The sequence below is a fragment of the Embiotoca jacksoni genome, unplaced genomic scaffold, assembly GCF_022577435.1.
Source record: "Embiotoca jacksoni isolate LCO1_2020_lvr unplaced genomic scaffold, fEmbJac1.0.p SCAF_30, whole genome shotgun sequence".
Lineage (NCBI taxonomy): Eukaryota > Metazoa > Chordata > Actinopteri > Embiotocidae > Embiotoca > Embiotoca jacksoni.
This window is the reverse complement of record NW_027185382.1, coordinates 4,206,166-4,230,000: the sequence shown is the minus strand read 5'-3', so window position 1 is coordinate 4,230,000 and position 23,835 is coordinate 4,206,166. Positions and strand designations below refer to the sequence as shown.

Genomic DNA, 23,835 nt, shown 5'->3' with positions numbered 1-23,835 from the left:
TTTCACGTCGAAGTCATCAATCATATAGGAAACAGCTGCAACTGTTAAACATAATCTATGTGACAACACAGGAATGTACATTTCTATTATCTATTCATCGTCCGTTTCTTTTTAGGATGTGAGAAAATGAAAACTAAATACAAATCACTAAATCAATGAAGGAGTGATTTTAATGCACCAGCACATTAAATATTTAAAAATATTTATTTTTCCGGCTGGGATAACACATTGCTTCACAGTTTGTCTACCGGCTCGTATTTAAAACAGACAGCTGGATGCTGCATGTGCTTTTCAAAAGCTATGAGTAGGGACTGAAGGAGATTAACAAAAACTGCACCTGTCTGCAACGGCGGATGTAAACAGCTCCATAAACTACTGAGATGAATTATTACTGAGGTGAATCACTCCAACAAAGTTTATTAGTGTAAATAGTGGCTTTAATTCTGTTGAATATTTTTTTAATCTTAAATGCTGCTCTTATTCTGAAAGGATCTCCTTGTGATATCTTTCATATTGAAGCTAATAGTTTGTAGTGTGGCTTTTTTTTTTGTGTGTGTGGCCTGCTGTAGTTTGTCTTGAGGTCAAAGACAGACACACACACACACACACACACACACACACTCAAACATCAGAGAGCACTGCACATGTCTGGCTCGGAGCCAGAGTTTGGGTCTTAGCTGGAGCTTACTGCTCGACACGCTGAACTGACAGCTGGCCCGGTGAGCCTACAACACGCTGCTACTCACACCGGGACATACGACGACACACTCGCTCGCACACAGTCCGTCTTGTATCATATATACAGTCACGTTACACATATAATCTGTCGGCTCAGGAAAGTTTACTCTTTTTAAGACAGATATCCAGATTTCAAAGCAGCTCCTGTCTCCTGCTCTTTGGTTTCTGCTGTAGTAGAAGTTAATTATAGCAGAGTTGTTGTTTTTGGTTAAATTACAGGTCTCTCAACTCCGCTGGAGGCTCTGTGGTCTGCTAGAGTCTAATAGGTGGACATCTATCGGTGCTACATTCTCTCTGACCTGCTTAAAATGCAATAAACCGGCTCCTAAACCCTTTTCTAGACTATTTTCTTCTTCGTTTCCCTCCTCCAGGAGTTCCTCCTTCTTTTTCCCTTCCTCACTTTTCACCTTTTCCGTCGGTGTGATCAGCCCAGGAGGTTTCTCTGTAAGCATGTGCTGGCTCCTGAGTCACTCTTCTAACATCTTAATGTAATCCCCTCAACTCTGGAGCTGTGATTTACTGCCATTACTACTGTGGGTGTGTGTGTGTGCCAATCAGAGCTCTACACCTCTCTGATAACGACCACACGTACATATATTTTGTGTTTTACTTGTTTAGTCATCGTAAAAGGGGAAAAGAGGAGCACCAAACATTTCCTGAAGATCTAAGCTACTAATCTGTCCGGGTTCTTCATCGTATGGAGCTGCTCCCCAGATTATAAAGGAACAAACATCAGGATGTGCCTCTCTTCTGATGAATACCTCTTAAAGTGCTTTGGTCAGATATCTGTGAAATGCTTTGTTCTCCGATTTTGGTCGTTCAGTCTCACAAAAGGTTCTCAAATTGCCTTTTGATGATAGTAATTTGGACCATGTCCAAGCTGAGTCACAAGTCCGTCAAGACTCCATTACATTTAGTCTAATATTTTCATTTATGACCAGCAAAACACATTCCTGCCCGCCGTCAGCTGCACCTTCTAATTATTGTTCAACCTGACTTTGCATCTTCTGTAAATTCTTTCATAAATTGCCGCGATGCAAAATTCTCAATCTCAGTGAAGATAAAACAGAGATTTTGATCCCGCAGATCAAATCTGATGTTAAAGGCATCTTCTTCCAACCAAGAGTCCGAGCTGAGGTCAAGCCCTTCATTTCTTTTAAAGATCTTGAGAAGCTCCCTCACGCTTTGATCGCTCAGGAGGTCGGACACGCAAACACTTTCGCTCAGAAGATGCTCCTCCATAGAGTCAGAGACGTTTTATCCGTCTCGTGCTGATGGCTTGTCCTTCTTCTGAACAGTTTGTGTGGTTTTCACTGAGATGTTAATGAGTGCCTCTCGCTGCCAGTCCCACCATACTGCTCAGAAACCTCGCCACACTTCGCTCACACCGGCCGCGCTGCCAGCCGTCGTCTATATGCAAACACTGGTGAACCTCCATCATCCACACGAACGCGACAACACGTTGAAAATTCTCAGTTTTCATTCACAGATGCGCACATGATCGTACACAATTAACAATACAAAATCCTGGCGGTTGGCACACATGGCAGCCGAACAGGAGGGGAGAGCCGGGTTCCCCCCCCCCCCCTACATACATGGTTGTCTGCTGCTACATGTCTCAGAGGGCTAAATGAGATTACTGTAATCCAGCTTGACCAGCGAGAAGAGGAAATCCAAATGCCGTTTACTTCATCCCATCAGTGTCTTTCCCTCGCCTTCACCCCTCTCCTCCTCTTTCAGTTCTCTCCCTTTATTACACCCCTCTTCCTTTCGCCCTACTTCCTGTCCTAGTCGTGTTTACAGCTGAAAGTTCCTTTACAGTTATATTAAAATAACAGAATGAACTGATATTGTTTAGTTTACTGTCTCTGATAATGTAACGACAAGGTCAGAAAAAGGTGACAAAAGCACAAGTTGTTGATAAATTAGACTTATGACGAATTAAAAGATCAGCTGCTGGCTTTAAAGAGCAGAATGTGGTCAGAGTGAAGCCCGAGTTCTTCCTCGTCTTCCTTGTGTCCTCATCTTTGACCTTTTTAACGGCTGCCATCAACCAACACAACAAACAGCGTATTTTCTTTTTCTAATGACTGTCTCTCTCCGTTTAGATGACATCCTGCAGAGGGAGGACGGTCCTCTGTGCGCAGCAGAGATCGGCTCTGAACTCCAGAAGCAGTTTGCCATCCTGCCAGGTGGGTTTGACTCGTCTGTCCCCGTCTCCTGAGACGTCTCCGTGTCGGCTCATGTAACCCTACAACCTGTGACTCGGTGGCAAATTAACTGCAAACATTTGGTAGTCGCAGCTTTGTTTTCCTCCACATTTTTATATACAGTCAGTGGAAGTGCAAGCGGGCGCCGCATTTTGAATTAGCTTAATGAATCCAATCAATATAACATTGTTAAATGATTGTGTTCGACTCACAATGAACTAAAGTGGTGAAATCTAGGATGACCCCAATTAGATCCTGGTTTGCATCCAGATGTGCAGCATGGATTAGATTAGATTGGATAATTGGGTTGTCGGTGCAAAAACACATTAAACCAAGAGGGGATGATTAATACGGGTCGAGCAAGTTGGAGATTGTTAAAACTAACACGCAGAATGATACAGCGTTGAGTAAATCGCGTTTTTAACCTGAAGAAAGTGACTGAGAAGGAAAAGAGAGAGTTCTGCTCTCAGCTGGTCTCGGACCCGTCTGCAGGAGAAGTTTCACGTTTCCTCAGTTTCCTGATGACAGCTTGACCCAGATAGGAGACGCACCGACAATCACGACCAACCACTCCCACAGAAACGCTCACAAAGCGACATGAAGCAAACATGTCCGCACACAAACACACGCTTAGGGAGCCTGTGTTGGGTTTCCATGACGATGATGCCTGCCCAGTGACAGCATGTGAATTATTCAACACCACGGCGATGCGCTTTGCAACTTGACCCACCAACGACAGAGAAGGCCAAGTTTGTGTGTGTGTGTGTGTGTGTGTGTGTGTGTGTGTGTGTGTGTGTGTGTGTGTGTGCGCGTGTGTGTGTGTGTGTGTGTGTGTGTGTGTGTGTGTGTGTGAGTGTGTGTGTGTGTGTGTGTGTGTGTGTGTGTGTGCGCGTGTGTGTGTGTGTGTGTTTGGCCCCTTCTGATTTTATACTTAATGTTTCGCTCCGTCCTTTTGTACATGCTCAGTCATAAGTGTTCAATAAGATTAAGCAGCATCTTAATGCCTTTCTTTCATCATGAATTAGATCCAAAATGAATTTCCATGACTTCCTAATTCTTGATATGGGTCAATAAGTAATTTCTGCTATTAAGCTGCAGCAATTTATTAAGTACAAACTCAAGTTTGGCCCAGTTTCCTTTTGACACACACGTCTATTTGTGATCTGCTTCTACGATTCCCAGTTCGTTCCCACAGAAGAGACAAATTGGGGCAGAAAATAAATCATGGTGAAGCATAGAGGGACTCGCACAACTAAATCTGCTGCGTAATCTTTCTCACATGATCCTCGTGACACTTATTTCGAATTTTGAAGAAACTGGAATTAGAAATCAAAAGTAACTCTCACCCTTCTGTGATCTATTCCCTGACGTCCAGGGGGCCGCGGGATGAACGGCAGCCCCGTCATCGTCCTCCCAGAATACCCTGCTTTCAGCGAGCTGGAGGAGGACGAGGTCCAGAATGTCCTCAGCTACCTCACCAGTGTCCCCAGGTCAGTGTGTCTCTCTCTCTCTCTCTCTCTCTCTCTCTCTCTCTCTCTCTCTCTCTCTCTCTCTCTCTCTCTCTCTCTCTCACACACACACACACACACACACACACACTGCTATGTAATTTGGTTTGACAGCAAAACTGTGGAGGGAATCGGGCCTAACAGATCCAGGGTGTAATACCATGTGGAGCCAGCAGATGTCAGCACAACACTAAAGGCCTGACACCCGGAGAGGAGAGAGACACAAAAGATGGGAAGAAATAGATTGTTTTTTTGTTTTGTTTTTGAGTAAAAGATAGCAGAAGAATTAAAAGAGTTAAAAAAAAATAAAGGTGCTGATTTACAGAGAGAAAAACATGAAAACAGTACTCTACATACTCAAAATGATCTTAATGTAGATGTGGGTTGAGTTTGTATATCATTTTCAGCGCTTTTCAAAATAAAATACTGTAGTAATGCTACACCATGAAATAAATATTTTAGATGACTTTTAGCAGAACAGAGGTTTAATGTAGTGTTTTTATTTTTTTTTATAATTCAATTAAAACCATTCTCCACACCTCTTTTCATCTTTCTAATCTCATCTCTCCTCTTTCTCCTCCTTTATTCTCCCCTCTTCCCTCCTCCCACCTCCCCTTCCTTTCTTTCACCTTTAGGGGGGCTGCACTCCCATCACACCCAAACAAACACACACTACATTAAGGGGAGGAGAAAGGACAGACGTGTATGCATCCATATATCTATGAGTGTGTCATGGCGCCTTTCACTGTATCCCTTTTCTTTTAAAAAAAAAAATTTTTTCCCTGCGGCTCATCACCTTTCATATCATACGTACCCCCCCAACCCTCCCACCTTCCTCCCCACCCCTCTGATTCCCCTCCCATTCGCCCCATCGGCTATGTGCACCCTGCTGCCAATCGGCTGCACTCTGAGCTCCGATTGGCTGCGGGTGAGCAGCAAGCTGCAGGGCTCTGTTTTAATTGGCTGAGGGTGGGGAGGAGGCGGTGGAGGAGCAGAGAGAGAAGGGAAAGGAGAGGAGAGATGCTCTGTAAGGATGGGATCGGTCACCTCTCTCTATCTGCAAGCTGCAAACAGATGATTGTGGATGCGAGGATTGAACACTGATATCAGCTGAATGAAGCAGATTTACTGGACTGGATTAGTTTTGGATGCCAACGGTGGAATATTGAGGATTTTTTTTTTTTTTTTTTTGGTCCTGGAGCTGCAAGATTTTCTGAATTCACTCATCTATATTCATGCGGTTTGAATATATTTTTCGGTAGCGATGGATTGAGGATTTGCTGTTGCAGCGTTTCCTGGGTAGTGTAGCGTTTTCCCTCTCTTGATATGTCTGTGTGTATGTGTGCGATGGTAGAAATTGGCTAATAGTGACACACAGATGGACCAACTCAGCAGTATTTGTATGTTGGCCTCAGTGTGTGTGTGTGTGTGTGTGTGTGTGTGTGTGTGTGTGTGTGTGTGTGTGTGTGTGTGTGTGTGTGTGTGTGTGTGTGTGTGTGTTGTGCCTCAATATTCATCCTTACTGCTCATATGTTTTGGGTGTCAGGATACATGTCAGTTTGTCCTGCAGGACCTTTGCTGAAAATGCTGCATTCACACACACACACACACACACACACACACACACACACACACACACACACACACACACACATTAGCTAAATGAGGCTGCGACATATGGCACTGCCTGTGGAATGAATGGCAAAACGTTCATATACAAACACACGCCACACACTCGCACAGTAATGCCGAGCCAAGGTTGCCATGGTAATGACAAGGGGTCCCTCATAATTATCACAGATGAGAAATGATGACTGCTGACACGCAGGCAGCCGGTAGCAAGGTTTTAACCTCCCCTCGCAATGCTTTTCAATCACAACATTTTGCCCAACAAAGACCTGACGGCCTGCAGCATCCGGACAGTTTTCATGTGGAATATGAAATCATCTCTCAGCTCATAGTGATCCAAGCTTGTGCCTGTTAATGGGAACTTTAAAATGTGCTCTTTTGAACAGGTAGCATCCCTGTAAACTGTCCTCAGGTGGACTGAATGTGATGCTTTTAAGATTTATGTTCATTCACGTGAAATCTGTGTGAAATGACATCATTGTAGTTGACAAGTGAACTCTGGGAAATGCAGTGCGGAGACCTCAGAGTAAATATCAACTTGCTACTTATTTGAGGAGGTTTCCGTTTCTTCTTACAGTATATGTTACTTGATTAGGACGATGGGTACGATTACAACTGCACGAGTCTGCTACTCAGTCCTGATCTTGTTAGGAAAATGTGTGAAATGTTTGACCCACTTCTGTGCGGTGAAAACACGCCAACGTGATCCATAAAGCTCTCGTGATGTAACAACTCTGATGCAACAAAAAAGGAGTTTGACCTGCTGTCTAGACCTCAACACTTTGTAGACCTCAACCTAAACGTACACACCCTCCCTGTGTCTCACACACACACTCACACACACACACACACACACACACACACACACACACACAAGTGTTTTTGTTGGTGATAACAGTGTGTGCCTCTCTCCTGCAGTGTTGCAGCCTCAGGCGTGGGTTTTATCCTGGTCATCGACAGACGGCTGGACCGATGGGCCGCCGTCAGGGCCACCCTGCTCCGCATCGCCGTAAGACCCCGTGTGTTTGGTCCCTGGACCAGTTTACATGTGTGTGTGTGTGTGTGTGTGTGTGTGTGTGTGTGTGTGTGCATCATTTTGCTGATGAAATACTTCTGACGAAGACAAATAGCTGTTTTGGAGCGGGTGCATTACTCTGCATGTGCTAATGCTTGTTTTAACACGGATCTGTGGGTGTAGTTGCTGCTGTCAGCTGTCTGTGTGTATAATTTGGCTCGTCACCACTAAGAGTAATGGATATTTTGGTGTTTTCTATGTGTGTGTATGTGTGTGTTTTCCCTCAGTTACTTTCTCTTCATTAGCTGTGTGCAGAAAGGACGTGTACTAGGAATTAGGCAATCGTCTATTTTTTGGATGCAGAAATGAGGCAGTTAAAAATAGCGTATTATTCTGGAGTGGGTGGTGGAGTCTCACAACGTGTGAACACAGTGTGTTCGTGTGCGTCCTGCTGGAGCAGAAATAGAAAGTCCACAAAGTGTTTTGGCATTAGTCTCATTCTGTAGTTGTTTTTTAGCCTACTGGCCTACTTCTTGGACAATTTAAAAGTTTCACTTCTGTCCCATGTGTTACGTTGAAGACGGGGAAAGTGAAATAAAACTAAATAATAATAATAATAATAATAATAATAATAATGATAATGAAACTATCTTTGTTGCAAAAAATGCCAGAGTCTTTTAATCCAAGTTAAACTTATGAACAAAATCCAAAAACAAAACATAAATTCCTTCGTTAATGAATGTCCCTCTGAATATTCCATCTGCTATCAGCAGGATAAAGCTCCACCACACATCTGTTGTACGGACGCTCATTCTGTATTACAACACGTTTAACAATGTCCAATATATGCAAATGTATGCAAATATATGCTAATTGGACACTGATTAGCATCAGGCCTGATGGGTTTGTTTCCATGGTATTTCTAAGAAACTGTCCCCACTGTGGCAATAAGTCATGATGAGGCTCCGTTGCTTTGGTAAGTGAATATCAGTAACCTGTACACTGAAAACATCTGGACACTCAAGACACTGGTAATAATTATCCCTCTTCATTAGCCCAATCTGTGTCTTCCACTCACCAGCACCTATAAGCTCTTTAATTAAGACGTCACGCCTCGTCGGTTTTATTCACAGTGAAATAAAGTGTAAAACAGCAGCGTTTTCTTGGGACTATTTCTCGGATGGCTGCAGTGACTTCCAGGGGTTTTGAGACGACCGCCTGCACCTCTGCTTTTACTGCACGTTCCAACACCTGACTCCAAGACATTTTCATTTTTGTTTGGTCAAAAGAAACAATAGAGATGAATCTCAGGTGATTTATGCCTTCCACTGAAACCCTTATTATTTTGAGCGGTGGTTGAGTTTATCAGCGTGCCAGCAGAAGCTTCTCTGCAGGATCTCCCCTCCTCCCTTCAACCGCTCCCTCTCATTATTACCTCTTTTATTTTCACTCCATCACTTCACTCCTTCCGTTCTGCTTTTGTGTTTCTACTATCGTCCCCCCCCCCTCCCCCCTCCCACCGGAGTCGTCTTCCTCACTTTGAATAGGAATATTTGAACTGGGAACACTGAAATGTGTATTTCTATTTTTATTTTTTTTTGGCTCTTGAAAGGTTTGTTTATATTTTTTAAAACATGGTGTGACAAAGAAGACAGCGGCCCCTATTTTCTCAAATTAGGCTGTGTGTGTGTGTGTGTGTGTGTGTGTGTGTGTGTGTGTGTGTGTGTGTGTGTTCTAACCTGAAGGGATGAAGACCAGGTGGTGAGAGGAGTGTCTCACATGCTCTCCTCCTCAGTCCCCCTCACTTCAGATCCCCTCTGGCGGACGTCCTTCTTGGGCACTTCCTGCTTTGTCCACCAGCCAATGGCACTCGGTCTCACAGGAGAATGAAGGTTGTTCGTCTCCTTGTGTTCACCAAGGCCATTCAAGGTCGCCTGCTGCAATTTGCTGGCGGACAGAAGAAAAAAAAAAAAGAAGAAGAAGAAGAAGAAGAAGAGGAGTAAACAGAGATTAATAAGAAGCACATGCACAGATGCTCCCACACTGTTATGTTGGTTGCCTCACAATCTACAGATGGAGATGACCAGTCCTTCTTGGTGTCAAGTACTTCTTGGTACGAGGTTCAATCACTGACCGAAAAATGCAAGCAACACTTCCCCGCCCAAGAGGGCATAAATCCCACATGCTTGTGGGTAATTACTCATGTTTATACTATTGTTTTTCTCCCGTTCTTGCTTTCTGGATGCTTTAACAACAGTCTCCCACTTCATCATTTAATATTTACTCTGCTGTCTTGCTGTTTGGTCCAAACACCAGAATCTGTCAAGTTAAACAGGGCGAATCCAGTCAGACGATGATCGGACACCTTCGTCTCTGCAGGCGCCTGTCTTTGTCATTTAGAGTAATAACTATACAGCCACTCAAGCATAGAGGAACGTTGCTGCAGGGGGACGATGCAGATGTCTCCATCAGCCGGCGCAAATAAGAGGCAGCAATTTGTTGCAACAGATTATTTTTACCATCAGCTAAAGAAAAAAAAAAGCGGTTACAGCACAGCGCTCTCTGTCAAGATCTCTTTGTCACAATTGGGACACTTTGTCTGTTTTGCCGCTTTTGCTTTTCGGGACATGAAAGAGGGACGTTCGAGCACGTGAAGGGGAAGGTGGTTTAATATGGTGGCTGTCCAACTCCCATGAGAGCAATGTGGATGTCATTAGAGGACATGGCTGGAGCGAGTGCACCTCCCTCCCATCCTTCCTCACCATGAGAATATAAATCACCCCGGTCAACAGAAAATGATATTCTAATCCTTATCATTTATTAATGTGTGCTTTTTATCTATTAGAAGTGTGTGTGTGTGTGTGTGTGCATGCATCACTTTAATGTTTAAGTGTGTGTCCAGGGATGTGCATTAACATATCTGTGTTCATCTGTCAGGGGGACGCACCGAGCAGCACGCGTATTGTCATGTTAATGCAGAGCTACAAATTAAACCAAGACCTTGCAGGCTTTATTGAATTTAATGACTTTCAATTACAGATATATTGCTTACTGTGGTTTGGACGGTGTGTTATTAGTGGAAGAAGCAGCTCAATAAAAAACACTGAATTTAGAAAAAAATAAAAAGTGTATTTTCACGTATTGACCGTGCACTCAGGCTTGTTGGCTGAATTACAAGAATTCCACTTTTTCGATTATATTTTTAATCTTTCTTGCATTGTATTACCTGCACATGTAATTTTCTGCAACCAGAGCAGTAAAACACTATCAGGCTTGTCGTGTGATTTCAAAATATTCTGACAGTTTGGGTGGAAACTGGAGAGAAACCTTGTAGAATAAGTGTCAAATTTTCCAACCTGGCTGTCTTTCATCAACATCACAGCAGGCAGAACGTGTGTGTGTGTGTGTGTGTGTGTGTGTGTGTGTGTGTGTGTGTGTGTGTGTGTGTGTGTGTGTGTGTGTGTGTGTGAGTTCCAAAAATAAAATAAATGACTGGAAGAGTCGAGTGTAGCTGCAGCACAAGCAACACTTTCAGAGGACTTCCTCTGCAGGAAGAGACATCAGCTCCTCTCGGTCTCTCTATATGTTCCCGACCCTTAATTTGTTTCTCACGCACACGCACACACACACACACACACGCACACACACACACAGTCTTTCCTTGTATCATCACTCTCTCTTGCATTTGGTAATGCTTTCTTTCTCTCTCTCTCTCTCTCTCTCTATGCGTTTTTTTTTTTTTTTTTCCAAGGAAAATGGTTTCCACGGCAACGCTGTGCAGGCAATTCATGACTTGGACGTACGAGCGCAGGCCTCCTTGTAGACTAAATGAAAGCCGTGTACCATATTTTACCAGATTATTTATTTACGATAACCCTCGTGGTGCCGAGATTCTTTATGGGATGGTCTCTGCAGTTCTGATGAATATGGCAGCGCTGGCACCATTTTGTGGAGGCTGAAAAATGCTGTATGTGTCCCACGTGCACCACAATTAGTGTCTAAATCTATTAAAACATCCCCGTAAATGGGTTAAAGATGTCATAAACAAAACATCTCCAGATAATACAGGCCAATGCTGTAGTCATTAAAATTCTTGGCCTGCTGGTTGTTTGCATCAATGGAAACGCCAAAGAGTGCCTATGATGAAAAATGAATTACTACCAGCTTCCAACAGCTTGAATATTTTTAAAGATTTGATATAAGGCAACGGTTAAAATGTCACACATCTCCTGTGTGTGTGTGTGTGTTGTGTGTCTGTGTGTGTACATGCCACCCTACATTGATTCATGATGTCGAACAGGGAGAAGCAATTCACTCTGCGCTTTAGAGGAAGCCATAACCGACATAGCCTCTCAGCTGAGTGGCCTCTCGGGCTGCGTCCTGCGCAAAGGCAATTTTTAACCCGCTCTAGCGTGGAGGTGGAGAGGTAGAGGAATTACGGTTGCTCCCAGAGCCACAGGAGCACTAAAACCCAGTTGCAGTCGCAGCTTTCTAGGTGGGAGTTGTAACAAGGGAGCTACTGTGGTGAAATGTTGGAAATTTATTAGACATTAAATCCTGGAAAAAACTCTTTATGGTGAGTTCAGGAGTGCAGCAGTGGGACGGTGGTTACAGTTCTGTTCAACTTCACCCTCAGAAGCTGCACGGTTAAACCAAGACTTTCCCTTTATTTACTGGAAGAGTTGATAGATCATCTTGATCTCTTACAAATTTAGAGTTTTATATTAAAAAAAAAACAGCTTTGCTTTGGCCATAATGTCTTCAGCACAGCTTTTGTGGCAGACAGATGTATTTTTACATCCATACTTGGATTAATTACAGTGCAAAAGCTGATCTGTCTGCTGGACGTTGAACTGCAGCTTTTCATTAGGAGATGCCTCAATAAACATGTGTTTAGCATGAATTGAACTCCAGCAGATTTTGATATACTATCGTAATGCAACAGATGTGAAGGTTTAGCATCATCCTTTCAGATTTAGGATTTATAATCCAAGGAATTGCAACAGGGCTGTAACCATATTGTATAAATACTGAGGTCATGACTCCAGCTTGTGGCTTTCATGAATAAAAATCTCTGGTTTGGCTTGAAAACAGTAGACTTTCATTAATACTATATGACAGTTTCCAAACAATAAAAAGTGTTTTTATTGATATTTCTCTGTAAAATAAATGGCTGGAAGTAAATTCTTGAGTTTTAAGATGTAACTTAATGATCCTCATCCAGACAGACTATTTCCATGCCTGACCTCCTCCAAAAGGGAAATCTCTACGTAGATACAGATTGATAAACACTTTTCTGTCCCCTCGTCTTTCTCTCTGTCAGGGTTCGTTTCCAGGGAACTTAAACTTGGTTCTGGTGCTGCGTCCCAATACTTTCTTCCAGCGGGCTCTGTCGGACTTCCTGTTCAAGTACAACAAGGATGAGTTCAAAATGAAGGTGACTTGTACACTGTGTGTGTTGCGCTTAATGTCTCTCTACATGATGTGTGACGGTTGATATAATCAGCTGAGTGTGTGTGTGTGTGTGTCAGGTGGTGATGCTGAGTACAGTGACTGAGCTCCATGCGTATATCGACCCGGGACAACTGACCACAGAGCTTGGAGGCACGCAGGAATACTGCCATGACAGCTGGATCTCACACCGCACTGTATGTACCCACACCGAGTTTGACTTTCTGTTTACATATTCTCCTTTTTGTAACACCTCTTTTCATTTTCTACGCACCTGGATGTCGTCCACAGGCTATTGAAGCATTTGCCCTCATGGTGAAGACCACGGCTCAGACCCTGCAGGCGTTTGGCACCGAGCTTGCGGAGACAGAGTTACCCAACGATGCCGAGGCCACCACCAACCTGCTGCACACACACACCCTGAAGAAAGATCAAATGAAGGTCAGAGACGTACTCCTTCTTTCTCTCAGATATCTGGCAGAAAATCGTAAAGCGGGTTTTAAAGCTGCCAGTAAATTAAAACAGTAAGTAAAACATCTGTCCACTTTCCAGGAGGACCTGCAGGTGGCGCTGTCTCAGGGAGGACGCCTGCTAGAGTGTATCAACGAGCCCCTGCAGACAGACCCTGAATACAGCATGACACATGATGAGCTGGATAACTTAGCCACCGTACAGAGGTACAGGAATGCATTGAAGACGACGTTGTGTGACGTTCTCCCTGAAAGCATGAATAAATCTCCCCTCCCATCCCCCCTTATCGCCCTCCTCCCCCTCAGACTCCTGGGTCAGCTGGATGAAACAGAGACAGCGTTTGATGATTTCTGGGAACGTCACCACACAAAGCTGGAGCAGTGTTTGCAGCTCCGCCACTTTGAACAGTACTTCCGTGAAGTGAGTTTGAGTTTTGTAGTTATTCATCTTACATCTGAGAAGAACTACACAGTGTTGACAATTTGTGTGTTCCTCAGGTGCGAGCCCAGCTTGACGTGACATCAGAGCGTCTGTCAGGTTTCTCTGAGGTCAGCGTAAGCCCCGCCCACGCCGAGCACGTCCTCCGAGAGCTCAGCGGCCACGAGGACAAGGCCTGTGTAAGACACACTCTCTCTCCTGATTCATCCCGCAGCTCACACGGCTCAAAAAAACACATGCTCCACACTTTCACCTTTGATGCATCCTTGAAGCCACATGGCAGATGACATAATCAATGCCCCGCTCCATCCTCCACCCACTGAGATCAATGAAAATGGATGAGAGAAGAGCGGAGGGAGAGAGGACTCCTGTGCAGCCAAATGCTGGGTTTTTTTTTTTTATGTGAAATTGGACAATTTAACGATGCTGCTTTGTGTGTTGGCAGATAATAACACGCCCACATCTGTAATTATTCATACAGAATAGGTCTTAAAAAAAAAAAAAAATCAAAGATGTCCTCTGATTTGTATATTGTAGGCGTTCCAACTCCATCCGGTATTAAGTAATGAACCTCCACTGTGCATACTGAGGGGGTGGACGGAGAGAACAGAGAGGAGATTTTTTTTTTATTGTCAGCCATGATGTTTCCTGTAAAATACTGTAAAAATGTGTTTCAATAGGAAGTGCTAGACGCTGGCCTGTCCCTGGCCAGTGAAGGCGACAGGCTGATAGAAAACTCCCACTATGCCGAGGACTCCATCAGGCCAAAGTGCAGTGAGCTGAGAGGAGTGTGTGAGGAGATCAGCGCCGCCCTGAGGAGCAAGAAGAGCCTCCTGCTCAGAGCTCTGGAGCTCCACCACGCTCTGGAGAAGGTGAGAGCTGTTTGTGTCTCAACAGCAAAGAGCTTCGTCTCAGGACGGTATCATCTAGTGAAAGTTTCCCCTGCAGGCGTCCCGGTGGTGTGAGGACGGCATCTTCCTGCTGGCTAGCCAGCCAGTGGACCGCTGTCAGTCCCAGGATGGAGCTGAAGCAGCTCTGCAGGAACTGGAACGATACCAGGACACAGCACTGCTGCACACACTCGCCGACAACAGCGCCATCTGCTGCCAGTACGAGGCGGTGCTCAGCACTCAGCTCAGGGTCAGTGAGGCAGATTCAACACATTCAACATATGATACTCTACTGATTTGTTTTTTCAACACATCATACCTCATAATGTTTCCTCAAGGTTGCTCCTTGGCAGCATTTGATCTTTGTTCATCTTTCATCCATCAGGAACAGATAGAGAAAGTTTTCCAGAAGCAAAGCTCTGTCCAGGAAATGTTCGAGAAGAGACGCGTCAGCCTGAAGAAACTCGCCGCCAAACAGACGAGGCCAGTGCAGCCGGTAGCACCAAGACCGGAAGTCAAGTCTCCGCATTCGTCTCCCAGTAAGTCTGGATCACTCTGTAATTGATTTAAAGAAAGAGAGACGCATTGTGTCAGAAGACTTTGTATTAAACCAGGGCTCTCGTATGGATAGTGATGACTTCTTAAGAAGAGAGAAATGTAGACTCAGAGTGACGAGATGATTCTCTTTTTCTTTTCCAGATCAAGAAAGAAAAGAGATGAGATACTCTGCAGATAATGCTATCTGCAAAAAGGTAAATGCATCATCACTGTTGGGTTGTAAATACTGTAAAGAGCTTTTAAAGCAATTCATTCCTCCTCCTGAAGTTTGATTATATGTTGAAAACAGATGTTTTATGAAAGCTTGTGTAACTGTAAATGATAAATGCTCTACATGCTTCCAGGTGGAGTCTCCCATGCATAACGATGGCGTGAGACATGCGTGTCTTTCAGAAGAAGAAGAAAACCTGGCAGTACTTCGGCGGTAAGGAGGTCAAAGAGAGCAGTTAAATGTGATATATATAATAACATAATAGCACTGAGGCTAATTCTGATAAACTGACAGCTTACTTTGTGTTTTGCTTGTGTGTTTTCCAGCCACGTGATGAATGAGCTGCTGGAGACAGAGCGAGCTTACGTGGAGGAGCTACTGTGTGTGCTGGAGGTGAACGTTGTCACTGACTTATAGTCCAATCTATCTCATTCATTTGGGGTAAAAAAGCCAGGACTTTTAAAATGTTGTCGTATTAAACTTCAGGGCTACGCAGCAGAGATGGACAACCCCGCCGTGGCTCACCTCATCCCCAGCAACCTGCACAGCAAGAAGGACATCCTGTTTGGCAACATGTCGGAAATCTACCAGTTTCATAAGAGGTACTTTTTAGTTGATTATTTTGGTCATTGCATGAGAAATATTTCAGTGTGTGTCATAATCTGAGCATTTGTGTTGTGTTGTTTGCCTCCAGGACGTTTCTAAAGGAACTGGAAGCGTACACTGATTGCCCAGAACTAGTGGGCCGCTGCTTTTTAGAGAGGGTACGCATTTCCTCCGGCTATTACATAAAGAGGCAATTAAAAAAGCTTTTAAATGAGTGACTTTGATTTTGACAGCCCAAAGATTCATCGTCTTAACAAGCTGTTTCCATTAACAACAACTGAACTTGTACTGACTTGTGAATGGCAATTTTCTTTTGCAGATGAAGGACCTGCAGATCTACGAGGCTTACTGCCAGAACAAACCTCGCTCGGAGAGCTTGTGGAGACAGTGCTCCGACTGTGCCTTCTTCCAGGTCGGCCTCATCGCTGTATCCACACCTTTCTATATCACGTGGCTGACGGGAACAATAAATTCTGAGTATCTTAATTTGGTTTATGTTTTGTAAACCAGGAGTGCCAGAAGAAGCTGGAACATAAACTTGGTTTGGACTCCTACCTCCTTAAACCTGTCCAGAGAATCACCAAGTACCAGCTACTGCTTAAAGTGAGCTCTATTCACTGGACCACACATCTATATATAGTCCATCTGTTATGTAAGACGGGGAAGACTGACTGTATCTACACTTCTGTGTGTGTCCTGTTTGCAGGAGATGTTGAAGTACAGTAAGGGCTGTGATGGCTGTGAGGACCTACAGGAAGCTCTCTCCTCCATCCTGGGGATCCTGAAGGCTGTGAATGACTCCATGCACCTCATCGCCATCACAGGATATGAGGTCAGAGACACGAAAGACAGACAAGTGCAGTCGCTTAGCTTGTTGGCTTGGCCGTTGACTAATAAATGAATTGACTCAGCAAATATGATGTATGTAAGTGTAGCTGAGAGGATGGCTGAGGCCTGTGTGATGGTACGTAAATATGCATCTGTTTTTTTCCCTCTATTTAGGGGAACCTGTCCGAGCTGGGCCGTCTGAAGATGCAGGGCTCCTTCAGCGTGTGGACAGAGCACAAGAAAGGTCACGCCAAGGTCAAGGACTTAGCCAGGTTCAAGCCCATGCAGAGGCACCTGTTCCTGCACGAGAAGGCCCTGATGTTCTGCAAGAGGAGGGAGGAGAACGGGGAGGGCTACGAGAAAGCTCCGTCGTACAGCTTCAAACACTCCCTGAGTGTAAGCTCACATTAGTCACCTTTATACACCATGACGTGCAGTAAAAAAAACAAAAGAAGAAGATGTGCTTAAGCTCGCTTTCTTCTTCCAGATGAGTGCAGTGGGCATTACTGAGAACGCTAAAGGCGACAACAAGAAGTTTGAGATTTGGTGCAACTCCAGAGAAGAGGTTTTTATAGTTCAGGTAATGTGACGGCTTTTTCTAACCAACACGAGCTGAAGAACAAACGAAGACAGGAATGATTCTCACTGTTTGTTTCGTCTAGGCTCCGACACCGGAGATTAAAACGACCTGGGTGAACGAGATCCGCAAAGTTCTGACGCAGCAGCTCAAAGCCTGCAGAGGTATTGTGCTTTTTCTTCTTCTGTGTTTTGCACATGGCACCTGTTTGTTTGTTTGTTTGTGTCTGCAGTACACCGTCTGTATGTTTTAGACGCCAGCCAGCAAAAGAGCCCCGACTCCGTTTCCCCGAGTCCCACCAGCAACAACGCCTCCGTCTCTCTCAGGTTGGTGTCCTGCGTTTCACGTCGGGGATGCTTACCCGGACATCGGGACGATAGTTATTTCTCTTCTTCTGGTCTTTTCCAGCCCCTTCCGTAGCAGCGGTCAGAAGAACCAGAAGAAGCAAGAGGAGAAGAAGGCCGAGCCGAGTCCCACCTCTGACGCCACCTCCTCTTCCTCGCCGAAACACAAAGGTGAACGTGTGAATCACGCAGCGTCCTCAAACAGCCACACGTCGCGTTAGTAGATGACGGCTGCGGTTCTATCGATGTCCTGACTCTTCTGAACTCCTCTTCTCCTCATCACCTTCATCTCTCTGATTCTCCTCTCTCTCTTTTTTCTTCATCTCTCTTCTCACGACCGCCCGACTCTTTTTTTTGTTTTTGTTTGTTTGTTATCTTCTCCCTCCCGCTGTCTCTCATTTCAAACCATTTGCCTCCAGATGAACCAGTGACCAGTCCGACCACTGACCGCTCATCAGTGGCTAAAAAGCGTTTTACTTTGCAGGGCTTCAGCACTCTGAAGAGTCCCAAAGGTAACTTCAGCTGAGAGTTTTGAACACAAGCAGCTCAGTGTGACTTAAAACCACAAACATAAAGGAGTTCTTATCTTTTAAATCGAGGTCACTGAACCGAGTTAACTGACTGGACTCCTCCTGTACTTATATTAAACTACATTTTAGCATTTGCCAAGTGACCAATAATGAATGACCTCCCCAGTTTAACCTGATTTGAAGCCGAATGGAGTACATGAGATGTTAGATTGAACAATCTGCCTCCTGGTGGTAAAAGTTGGGCGGACTGTGTTAGATTCACCAGACCGTCACATGAAGGAGTTACTGTCCGGTCCACCTGCTGCCCAAATGCAGTTATATTAAAGGCTAAATATTCATTCAAGCTTCAGTATATTTCTGCCCTTTAAGATTCTTTAAAAGTGCTTTAGAAGCAATGATTGAGGTTTAATTACGACTTCAGTGGAGGTCAATCAGTCCTCTTCGCGGTAAACGGCATCAATCTGATGATCAATCTGTATTTCAAACAATAAATCCTGTGTTGTTTTTTTTCTTATTAATGATCACAGACAGGTCAAAGTTAGCTGCACACACACCTGCAATCTGCCGTTTTAATTCTTGCGCCTCTGCACTTGCTTCCTCCCTCACTTTTCTCCTCTTCTTCCTCCCCGTCTTCACCTTCCTCCCGCCCTGAGCGGCCGCAGGCTCGGCTCTGAGCCCCGAGCACAGCTCCAAACGCCACTCGCTCAAGAGTGACCCCACGCCGTCCGGGTTCAAAGGTATACGTCCACGTCCCCCCTGCGGAAGCCATCGTTTACGCTCCCATCCCTCATCATTAGCGTGTGCTCCAGTCTCGTATGTCGTCGTTGTGTCGAGTTCACCTGAGTCTCTTTTATAGAAGGATGAAACTGGATATGATGCGAGACATTAATCCACCAATAGGAGCTCCACGTCATACTGTCACCCTGTACTGTGTTTACATGTGTAGAGAGAGAAATGTGTGCTCATAGAGTATCTGCATGTTCTTAAATGTTGGTTAAATCAGTGATATAAAGGGTTTTATGTCCTTAATGCCACGTTTACTGATGTACACACATTTAGACCAATCAATTGCCTCCAAAAGTTGTATTTTTTTTTTTTTGCTTCTCTTAAGCATGCAGATGCTCTGAGACGTATTTTTTTCTCTAAACACCGAAGCTGCCATGTGCACTGCAACTTTTTAACCTTCATCACACAGGTCACTATCATCATAATCATCATCATCATCAGTGAATTACAGGTCTGGGAACTAGTGGAGATGCTCCGTCCATGTTCCACTTAGCAAATGTCTGTGTGAGGACGACTGACGTACTAATCGTTCAAGTGATTTACTAACAACTTTCTACAAATCAGAGTGAAGTAAAGAACAAAACGCTTTAAAATCCACACTGAAAAACCACCTCACCAGCTGTCGCCATGACGAGCTGCTTGTCACTGATTGGCCTGGCCGTCTCTCCCCATCCAGAGCCGACTACCCACGTCACTCTGAGCAGAGTCAAGTGGATGAGTACCTCTAGTCTGCTACAGAGCAAGCGGAGAGGTACAGAGCTGCTCTGAGGATCAGCCACAGTGGGTGTTTGCTGTTGTTTGGGGTGTTCGTGATAGATTTTCACCCGAGGTAACGTTTCGCAGAACGTCCGCTTTACACGTCATTTAGCCTTGTATCGAGCCTTATCGTTTTTATCTCGCATTTTAGTGACATATTTGGTTTCAAACGGGCAAATATAAAAAAAAATTAAAAAAATTGAAGTCTCAATTCGAGGCCAAATGACAACGTTTGTTTCAACGTACCTACTCTCTCCTCTACCCGATTACTATTGGGTGTTTGGGGCTGTTGTGGTGGCGTGGAGATTACTGACTTATAATGAATACAGGTGATTCAAATCTATAATCAGAAATCGTTGGTTTCTTTGCGATCTGCCGATTGTCTTCACTGATCTTCTCTGGGGTTTCACGGGAGTTTGTGCCTCTGAGTGTGTTGAAATGGATGAAGTCGTCACGTTTTTGACTGAATATATTTTGTGGTTTTGTCCTCCCTGTTGGAGATTTACTGTACGTTTGACGGTGGCACTCAGTTTGCTCCTGGTAAAAATCAAATCTTACATATTTCCCAACCCGGAGTATAAACATCCATTTTCTATAGTGGTCTTTAACGCATTCTGCATTTTGAAGTCCCATTGAGTGTGAGTCCGAGTGTGTGTGTGATGAACTTCACTGCCCTCATTTATATTTTCTGTAATCCTCTGTGTTACACTTTAAGTCTCAAATTCTTCTTGTACTTTCTTTCCTTTCTTCACCCCCACCACCACCCCCACCACCACCACCCACCGACACCACCCACCTACAGGCTGGAACAAGGCGTCTCTCTCGGTGGATGCCTCCGAGGAGAACGACTGCTACTCCAGCGGCGAGGACCCCATGAACTCTGACACGGAGGAGGACGTAGGAAAGAAGCTGGTGAGCCTGAATACGAAGTATAAAGTTTCTCATTAGTGTCTGTTTTAATATTTTGCTATATTCAGTTACTACTATTACTTTAGTTAAAGAGCATCAGATGGTCAGCCACAGTGTTGGAATCAACTAAGGAAAATAAATAAGCTTGTGATACCTTCGGTGACACTTCGCCACCCGACTCCATTTGACCCGATGACCTTCGACCCTTCAGGCTCCAGGCAAATACACTGTGGTAGCAGACTGCGACAAGGCGGGACCTCAGGAGCTGTCTGTCAAGAGCGGAGACATGGTGCAGCTGATCAGAGAAGGAGAGGAGGGACAGTGGTAAAAAAAACAACAACAACAAAAAAAAAATCCTCCATATTAATTTTTTATACCCCAAAAATGACATAATGATAATATATTTATTCGCCATGCCACATTATTGGGTAAAGTGCCAGTTTGTTTAATGCTGTGCAGGTTTGTGAGGAACCTCCGCAGCAGTAAGGAGGGCTGGGTGGCAGCAGCGAACCTCCTCAGCCTCCTCTCAGAGTCCAAGTCGTCGCAGTCACTCAGCAGCTCAGGTTGGTTTATTCAGATCTGTCACTCAACAACGCATCACAGCGATGCCGTGTGGGAATAATCATCGTTGTTGGTGTGTTCGCCCTGCAGATGGCAGCGTCTCCGGGAACCTCAGCACTTCCTCCAGCTGCAGCGACACCTACACCAGCTACTCCGACATCAAACCCTGACCTGAGATCAGCGTGCCGACTCGATGACGCAACCTTTTCCAGGTGGAATCGAAACAGCTGGAGCTGACTGACAGGAGGACACAATCAAAGTGTTTCTTGCACTCAAAAATATCAGCATGTTGAATTTAAGTGTGGATATTTTCACCGTTCATTCCAGTGATAATGAGAATATCAGGGATCAATCATTCCTCAGCAAACCTCCTGTCAGGCCTTCTTTAAAAACAAAAACAAAAAAATCACAACAAGTTAAATGTCTTCAGTCGATTAACAGGTGTTCAAGCCTGCTGATTATGTAGCATCGAAGTGGACAATATCAAGAATATCTGCACCAAACACGAGCCGCCGGCCTCGTCGAACAACCCCCGCTTCAAGTCCACGACATCACAGCCCGGCGACAGATTCTTGAGCGGGATGTCCGCAGATACTATCGGACAGGTATTTCACACGGTACGTGGGCTTTAGTGCCGGACGCCGATCGCACACTGTGAAAACTAGCAGGTGGCTGCAACGAGAACAAAAAAGAAAAAAGAAAAAGAAAAAGCTTTCAGTGCATCTTGGAGCAAAACTGATTCGGTGGAGTATTTGGGGGCCGTGTTGCTGTACGTCAGAGCCTGCTGAAGCCCTTCAGTGTCTGGCAGGCCAGTGGCTGGTTTCACACTTTCATCCCTACACAAGAATGCTGTATTCTCCCATAAGAGCTCCCCTTAAGCCTGATTTCTTTTTGTTTTTTTATGGGATTAACCTAATTAAAGAAACACAGAGGTGAATGTCACCAACAGCGCTACCTGGTGGTCAGATGTCTTGCACTTCTCCAGCTACACAACATGTATGACTCACTCACACAAAAGAGCAGCAGCTTGGACAACTTTTGGACCTCTTCTTATTCTTTTTTGTTTTTTTTAAGAGGGATTGTATTTTACCCGCCTCTGAACTGCTCTGGATTTACCTCTCAGGAAGCCCAAGACGTTTTGTGGGCAGGCAGGTGTGACCACATACCTGTGTGTGTGTGTGTGTGTGTGTGTGTGTGTGTGTGTGTGTGTGTGTGTGTGTGTGTGCTTCAGAACAAATTCAACATGCTTGTGTTTCAAATCCTTGGTTCAGATTTAGAGAAAAAGGCCCCATTGAGGGATATTTCAGTTCAACCCTATGTCGGTATGTGGTGACACGGCAATGGGTTCACTTCAAGTCACATAAGCTCCATCAGATGTTTTGCATTTGGCTGCAACAGTTTCATCATCTCCAGCTACAGTCTCCCAAATCTCATTATCCTGCATGTGAGTGCACTTTTGTTTGTTTTTGTGTGTCACTCTTCTCACCTATCTTCGGTCTGCACCGCAGCCACAAAAGCAGCCTTTGTCCTGTCGATCCCCGTTCAAGCACGTGACGGTAGCCACTTCTCCGCAAGCCGGACCAACCAGGTCCCAGACCTGCTCGACGTGTTTGCACCTCCAGCCCGAGAGCAATATCTGTTTACTTGACACCAAAAATGTAGCCGAGTAAACATCACAGCCGAGTAACAACAACAACAACAACAAAAGACAAAAGTCTGACTTTTTTTTTTTTCTGTGTAAGTTCCTGAGCAGGGGACGGTGAGGGGAAAACACAACCCCTGACAACCAGCTGCTCTTCACACTTCTTTTTCTAAGGATAAACATGTTGTTTTTTTATATATATATATATCCCAACATTTCTACCGTCCCCACAAGGCACACTGTAAAACAATTGCTTCCTTTCTCTGTCTCTAATTTTGAACGTGTGACCATTACTAAGCAGGAAAGTGCAAACCAGCTCCACCCTTTTCTGACTTGTAGAAGTTTTGTTGAACTGGGGGACAAGTTTACAGGCCCTGAGATGTCAAAACTGTGGCTGAAAGACTGAGAAATGTATGTTCCACTTGTACAGATGTGTCCCCTCACTGTTGTCCTCACGAGCATGGATATTGTTAAGAGGATCACGGTTTTTGTGAGTCTCTCTTTGTGGCATGTTCTTCACAGCCCTGATTTTTATCCCTCCTGAGCGAGGCGAATATTTTTACCTGACGCTGTTGTATATTTGTGAGAGTTTATTTTCTTGCCCTCTCGCGAAAGCCGGCACTGAACGTGTCAGTGTTTTGATCACGATCACACAAACGAATGAGTTATTTGTACTTTCGAGGCCGGAGAGATGAGAACGGGTTATATTTTTTAGTTTCTGTTTATGCAGCACATTGCAGCAACCACCGTCTTTATTTTCCTATTGTATATCTACTGCGTTTATATACAAATATTATGATGAGAAATACCTGTGTATATTTGTAAATATGTAATTCTGACTTGTATGTAAAATGAAAAGCAGCTTTAATAAAGTCTGAGATGGTTTCCTCTATAAGGTTTTGCCCTTTTTTTTGGTGGGAATTAAAGGTATTTTATTTATTATTTATTTAATATAGTATATTTTTCTAGTTTCATTATTTGCCTTCAGCATAAAAAAAAAAAAAAAAAACACATGCATGCCTTATCAATATAATTATGTATTTATTTTGGTCCGGAAGTGTAATTTAAACCACGTGGTGTCGATGCCCCAATAGGCTTTATCCAATTTAGACTGCCGTGATTCGGCTCGGGGTGCGTTCCAATAAGCACTCAGTCCGACCTTTACTTTCTTTTCTCA

General features: G+C 44.4%; 1 protein-coding gene across 2 annotated transcripts in view; it reads left to right on the top strand.

Moving 5' to 3' along the window:
- mcf2la (mcf.2 cell line derived transforming sequence-like a) overlaps window positions 1–23,547 on the top strand; it is a 36,071-nt gene extending 12,524 nt beyond the window's left edge. Inside the window, exons 2-33 of one of the 2 annotated variants that reach the window (XM_069163872.1) lie at window positions 2,847–2,930; window positions 4,324–4,438; window positions 7,004–7,094; window positions 12,424–12,537; window positions 12,632–12,748; window positions 12,843–12,992; window positions 13,104–13,228; window positions 13,328–13,442; window positions 13,520–13,639; window positions 14,141–14,332; window positions 14,409–14,600; window positions 14,736–14,889; window positions 15,050–15,102; window positions 15,253–15,332; window positions 15,446–15,512; window positions 15,606–15,721; window positions 15,814–15,883; window positions 16,045–16,137; window positions 16,236–16,328; window positions 16,432–16,557; window positions 16,728–16,949; window positions 17,041–17,133; window positions 17,216–17,294; window positions 17,384–17,456; window positions 17,539–17,645; window positions 17,894–17,986; window positions 18,667–18,741; window positions 19,467–19,541; window positions 20,349–20,458; window positions 20,667–20,779; window positions 20,915–21,018; window positions 21,107–23,547. In XM_069163872.1, coding sequence (XP_069019973.1) covers window positions 2,847–2,930; window positions 4,324–4,438; window positions 7,004–7,094; window positions 12,424–12,537; window positions 12,632–12,748; window positions 12,843–12,992; window positions 13,104–13,228; window positions 13,328–13,442; window positions 13,520–13,639; window positions 14,141–14,332; window positions 14,409–14,600; window positions 14,736–14,889; window positions 15,050–15,102; window positions 15,253–15,332; window positions 15,446–15,512; window positions 15,606–15,721; window positions 15,814–15,883; window positions 16,045–16,137; window positions 16,236–16,328; window positions 16,432–16,557; window positions 16,728–16,949; window positions 17,041–17,133; window positions 17,216–17,294; window positions 17,384–17,456; window positions 17,539–17,645; window positions 17,894–17,986; window positions 18,667–18,741; window positions 19,467–19,541; window positions 20,349–20,458; window positions 20,667–20,779; window positions 20,915–21,018; window positions 21,107–21,186 — 3,491 coding nt within the window. In that variant the 3' untranslated portion in view covers window positions 21,187–23,547. The remainder of the gene's footprint in view (window positions 1–2,846; window positions 2,931–4,323; window positions 4,439–7,003; window positions 7,095–12,423; window positions 12,538–12,631; window positions 12,749–12,842; window positions 12,993–13,103; window positions 13,229–13,327; window positions 13,443–13,519; window positions 13,640–14,140; window positions 14,333–14,408; window positions 14,601–14,735; window positions 14,890–15,049; window positions 15,103–15,252; window positions 15,333–15,445; window positions 15,513–15,605; window positions 15,722–15,813; window positions 15,884–16,044; window positions 16,138–16,235; window positions 16,329–16,431; window positions 16,558–16,727; window positions 16,950–17,040; window positions 17,134–17,215; window positions 17,295–17,383; window positions 17,457–17,538; window positions 17,646–17,893; window positions 17,987–18,666; window positions 18,742–19,466; window positions 19,542–20,348; window positions 20,459–20,666; window positions 20,780–20,914; window positions 21,019–21,106) is intronic. The other variant, XM_069163871.1, reaches the window with a different exon arrangement.
- Window positions 23,548–23,835: the final 288 nt, after the last annotated feature.